Source organism: Microtus ochrogaster, chromosome 24 (genome assembly GCF_000317375.1).
Source record: "Microtus ochrogaster isolate Prairie Vole_2 chromosome 24, MicOch1.0, whole genome shotgun sequence".
NCBI lineage: Eukaryota > Metazoa > Chordata > Mammalia > Rodentia > Cricetidae > Microtus > Microtus ochrogaster.
The window spans coordinates 325,972-331,042 of record NC_022024.1 but is presented as its reverse complement, the minus strand read 5'-3'; the positions used below and the strand labels follow the sequence as shown (position 1 = coordinate 331,042).

Here is a 5,071-nt window from a genome sequence, read left to right as displayed (position 1 = left end):
TATTCTGTACATGAACGGAAGTATATATTCTGTACATGAACAGAAGTATGTATTCTGTACATGAACGGAAGTATATATTCTGTCCTGTAAACCAGCACAAGGTCTCTGAGCCACGATCTTCGAGGAAAATTTCTTTTTAAGGTTGATTAGGTTTTTAAAAAGTTGATAATTCTCATTTTTAATTTTTTTTTTTATGTCAGGTATTTTCTAAGGAAGAACTGAGGAAACTGCTGCAGAAGTTAAGAGAATCATCTCTGATGCTTCTAGATCAGGGCCTTGACCCGCTCGGATATGAAGCTCAGTCATAACTCATCCACTCCCTGATGCCCATGACGGGGCTGCTTGGTTGTTTGGTTTTGATATACATATTTGTAATTATGGGTTTTTCCTTTGGCATTATGGGGGAAAATGTAAAATTTAAGTTTTTTAATTTTGTATTATATTAGTATTTCTTTAAGTATTTTTAATGAAATTATACAAAATAAATTTTTGTTCTACAAATATTAGTTTTCTCTTATGTAATAGAGTAAATAAATTAATATTTTATTATTTTTCTGAATAATAAAGTTAAGATGAATCTAGCAAGAATATTTTAAAATGGAGCTGGAGAGATGGCTCAGCACTTAAGAGCACTGGCTGCTCTTCCAAAGGACCAGGATTCATTTCCCAGCATACATAGAGTGGCTTACAACTATCTGTAATTCCAGTTCCAGAAGATCTCATGCCCTCTGTTGGCCTCTGTGGGCACCAGGCACACACGTGATGAATAGAGATACATTCAATCCAAAAATCCACATGAAAATAAAAATTAGCCTAGCACCCACATGAGCCAAGAAACAGTCATTTGTAACTTCATCTTCAAATGAAGATGGCAAGAGCACCTGCACTTAGTGTGCACATACCCGCACAACATGATTAAAAATAAATATTTTTTTAATCTAGAAAGAGGTTATATAGTATTGTTTAGCAAATACTAGTTTTCTTAGGTGTGATCCTTGGAGTTGTGGCAATGTAGGGAAGTTCCCTCATTCATCATCAGGAGATGCACACTGAAATATTTAGGGTTGAAAGTCATAAAATCTGTACTTTGCTGAAATAGTTTAGCTTTAAAATTAAAATCTACACAGTAAAAGCTATGTGGTAAAATAGGAACAGTCTAAAGGGCGAAGGAATGTTTATCATACTAATCTTTCAACTTCCCCTTACACTTAATTTTTTTCCAAGAGAAAAAGTTTACATGGTGCTGAAAAAACTGTAGCAGAAGAACCGAGTATGCATGCAGATCATTACAGAACTGAGTCCAGGCAAAAGGGATCAGAATGCATGATGTGAAATCTACAGAGAACCAGTAACAGCTGAGAAAAAGAAAAGACAGTGAATATAAATTTTAATTTCAAAATAATACACACAAAACTTAAAAGTCCTCTCCAGCACCAGACCTTTGAAGTTGGACTTCATACTTGCTGCTGGAATAAGCCACTACCCTGCAGACCAGCCTGGCCTCAAACTCACAGATCCGCCTGCCTCTGCCTCCCGATCCTGGGATTAAAGGTGTGCGCCACCACCGCCTGCTTTATAATAAGCCTCTTAGCAGTGCAAAATAATTGTCTTGGACCAAGATTTGCTTTTTAGGTTTACAAAGAATTTGCGGGTAAAAGATGTAGTATCTGTCTGTGGTTTAAAAGTTTTCGAGGTGTGGGACGGTGGTGGCTCACAGGCGGATCTCTTGAGTTCGAGGCCAACCTGGTCTACAAGAGCTAGTTCCAGAACTGGCCCTGAAGCTATAGAGAAACCCTATCTCGAAAAAATAAAAAGTTTTCAAGGCAAATAAGCCAAAATATTTTCAAAAGTACATTCTAATTATATGACAACTATACTGCCTCTCCGCTCTTCCGTGTATTTAGACCTTTAAAGTTACTTTAAAATGCGCTTTCGTGTGTAATGCTTTTCCCTCTGCAGAGGATTAAAATCGTTCAGCACCCATGGTGTGTGTACTTGGCGGGGGTCTGCGCCGCCGGGTCTTCCAGCTCGAGAGACGCTGGAAGTCGGGTGACCCGCCACAGATGTTACTCATCTGCTTCCCTCCCTGCACCCGAGAGGCAAGAGCGGGCAGCGCTCGGCGCCCACTGCGCCTGCGCGGCGGAAGTGCGAGCGGGGGTCACGTGGCCGCTCGGGGCGGGGCCGACAGGAGCTGCGGCTGCCCGGGTCCTCCTGGCACACGCCTGTCTCCGGCCGGACAGTGAGGCGGGCGGCTGCTGCACGCGGCGGTGGAGGGCCTGGGCGCCCCGCGGGGAGGCTGGACAGCCCGGGCTTGGCCGAGGGTGCTGCTCCACCGCCGGCCGGCACCATGGCATCGCTGGCCGACCGGGTCCGGGGCAACGGGCGCATCGCCGCCGGGCTCCTGTTCAACTTGCTGGTGTCCATCTGCATCGTGTTCCTCAACAAATGGATCTATGTACACCACGGCTTCCCCAATATGAGCCTGACCCTGGTGCACTTCGTGGTCACCTGGCTGGGCTTATACGTCTGCCAGAAACTGGACATCTTTGCTCCCAAAAGTCTGCCTCTCTCCAAGCTCCTCCTCCTGGCCCTCAGCTTCTGTGGCTTTGTGGTCTTCACCAACCTTTCTCTGCAAAACAACACTATAGGCACCTATCAGCTGGCCAAGGCCATGACCACGCCGGTGATCATAGCCATCCAGACCTTCTGGTACCAAAAGAGCTTCTCCGTCAGAATACAGCTCACGATGGTGAGTAGCTGCGCGAGCGCCCTGGCCACCTACCTCGTCTTACTTCCCGGGAAAATTGAAGGCTTATAAGCCTGGTGCTCTGGGCTCATTCCCACCCTCTTGACCCCACACGAGTCTATAAGATAGTGACTGCCTGGCCCATTTTAGAGAAGAGTGGAGTGGAAAAAGCCATTTGGCACTCCTCTGGCTCTTAGTAAAAGGGTGTGTTCCTGTGGGTTAGAACTTACTATATGATGGAAATCTTTAAATGGTGAGGGGAGAAAGCTGCCTTAGATGGTACAGTTCAGTGTCAGGATATCTGCGAAAGCTTAACTTGAAAAGGAAAAAGTTCTTCTACCCACGGGGAGTCAAGCCACGTATGATAACCACGAAATAGTGTAGCATAAAATATCTCAGGATATGCCTTCAGCGGCATACTGCTGGTATGCCTGTACCTTTAAATAAAAGTCATTAAAATGATGTTAGCGGTTAGTAGTTCTTAGTATTTCAGGTCTTAATGCTTTCCTTTTTACATGTGTATGCTCATGTTTAAGTACTAGTTTGGTGGTCCATTTACGTGCCTGGAAATGCATATAATATTTCCCTAGAAAGCACAGTGCATGGATTCATGATTTTCTCCCAGATGTAGAGTTGTATGTGAATGTCTGCAGAGAAATTACTCTAATTTATATGGGATTGGCAGTTTTCCCAACAAAGAAAACATGCAGTTCAGTGTTCCCAGTGATGTGTTTGATTAGTTTTGTAAGACACTGTTCTTGAATTTAATCTCAACAGCATTTGCCTCTTTTTCTTTGCAGATCCCTATAACTCTAGGTGTAATCCTAAACTCTTACTACGACGTGAAGTTCCACGCCCTTGGCATGGTGTTTGCTGCTCTTGGGGTGTTAGTCACGTCCCTTTATCAAGTGGTTAGTAATGTTCTTTCTTTATGTGCCTTATTAGCAGATTTCTTAAATTTTGAAGCTGTATTCCCAGGTTAGAAAATACAGTGCAGAGACAATAAACTGTTGGGAACAAGGCATAATTGATCAATTGTCTTAACTCCTGGTGAAGAGGAGACAGAAACTAGGGTATGTGCTACTTAATTGTAAGTGTGCAATGCCCATGCTTAACCATCAGAGTTTGGGACAATTTTTTTGTTATTGTCATTTTGCTTTTTCCAAGGAAGTGTTTACAAAAGCAGTAAGGCTCTGCTTCATAAGTTTGTTGGTTATATTTGTCATTGCTCTTAAGAAATGCATACATTAGCAAACATTTGGACATGAAAAAATCAGGTGTAAATATTTTAAACTCAAAAGAAATGTTGGTGTTACAACTCTGATTGGCTTTTAATCATTTGTCTGGTCAATAGATTGGTTTCTAGGTTTTTAACTTCTTGTACAAACACAGTGCCTTGTCTGTAGCCAGGATGAGGTTAAATTTTTTTCATGGATTCACTTCATTACCATAAATTCCCAACAAACTGGGTTTTGTGTCCCATTTAGTGGGGAGAAATAGCAGGGAGTAGGGAACAGTGAAACAAGTGTTCTCTATACTGAAAACCTCTGTCTGGAAATTCAGGGTGTGCCTGCATGGGGAATCAAAGCCAAAATGTAACCAATGTTACCTCTGTCACAAGTATCCACAGGTGATAAAGGAAAGCATTCTAGTTAGCAATGTTTGTTCAGTACTATAGCCTGGTACCCAACTCTTTGATGGTAGTGATTGTCCCAGAAACATTGTTACAGAAAATACTATCCCTGGGGCGGAGTGCTGAGGACTGCACCCGGGCCTCCTTGCACTCTAAGCAGGCACTGTACACTGAGCTAAAAGTCACCCAGCGGCTAACAGTTTCAACAACTACTACTGCTAATTAGACTTCTAGGATGGTTGTCCTGGGGCTCAAACCCAGGAACTCTTACACACTACACTCATCCTCATCCCCAGTTCTCTTCACTTTTTGTTTTTTGCACTTATTTTGTTTGTATGCATGAGTACACATGTGTGCAAGTATATGCCAGTCACTATGTGCATATTGAGATCAGAGGGCAACTTGCAGAGGCCAGAGTCTAACACGGGAGTCCCTAGGATTGAACTTTGGTAGTCAGGTTTAGCAGCAGGAACCTTTACCTGCTGAGTCATCTCCTTTTTCTTCTTTTTACTTTTTGTTGGAGCTGATTTTTTGTTCTTGTTTTTTTGTTTTGTCGTTGTTTTAAGACAGTACTCTATTGCTCTGGCTAACCTGAAACTCACTGTGATCCGCCTGCCTTCCAAGTGCTGGGATTAATGGCATGTGCCACAGTGCCTGGCCTCCCGTCTTACTTTTTAAGAAAGAACTAAGAA

General features: G+C 43.0%; 2 protein-coding genes across 3 annotated transcripts in view; both read left to right on the top strand.

The window, feature by feature from the left end:
- The window catches only part of Nup107 (nucleoporin 107), a 45,004-nt gene extending 44,498 nt beyond the window's left edge, over positions 1–506 (top strand). For both annotated transcript variants that reach the window (XM_026784578.1, XM_013350278.1), the window contains one exon: positions 201–506. In XM_026784578.1, the coding sequence (XP_026640379.1) occupies positions 201–308 (108 nt within the window). In that variant the 3' untranslated portion in view covers positions 309–506. The remainder of the gene's footprint in view (positions 1–200) is intronic.
- A 1,679-nt stretch (positions 507–2,185) lies between these two features.
- Positions 2,186–5,071, top strand: part of Slc35e3 (solute carrier family 35 member E3) — a 17,381-nt gene continuing 14,495 nt past the window's right edge. Inside the window, exons 1-2 of the mRNA XM_026784627.1 lie at positions 2,186–2,749; positions 3,547–3,657. Coding sequence (XP_026640428.1) covers positions 2,348–2,749; positions 3,547–3,657 — 513 coding nt within the window. The 5' untranslated portion in view covers positions 2,186–2,347. The remainder of the gene's footprint in view (positions 2,750–3,546; positions 3,658–5,071) is intronic.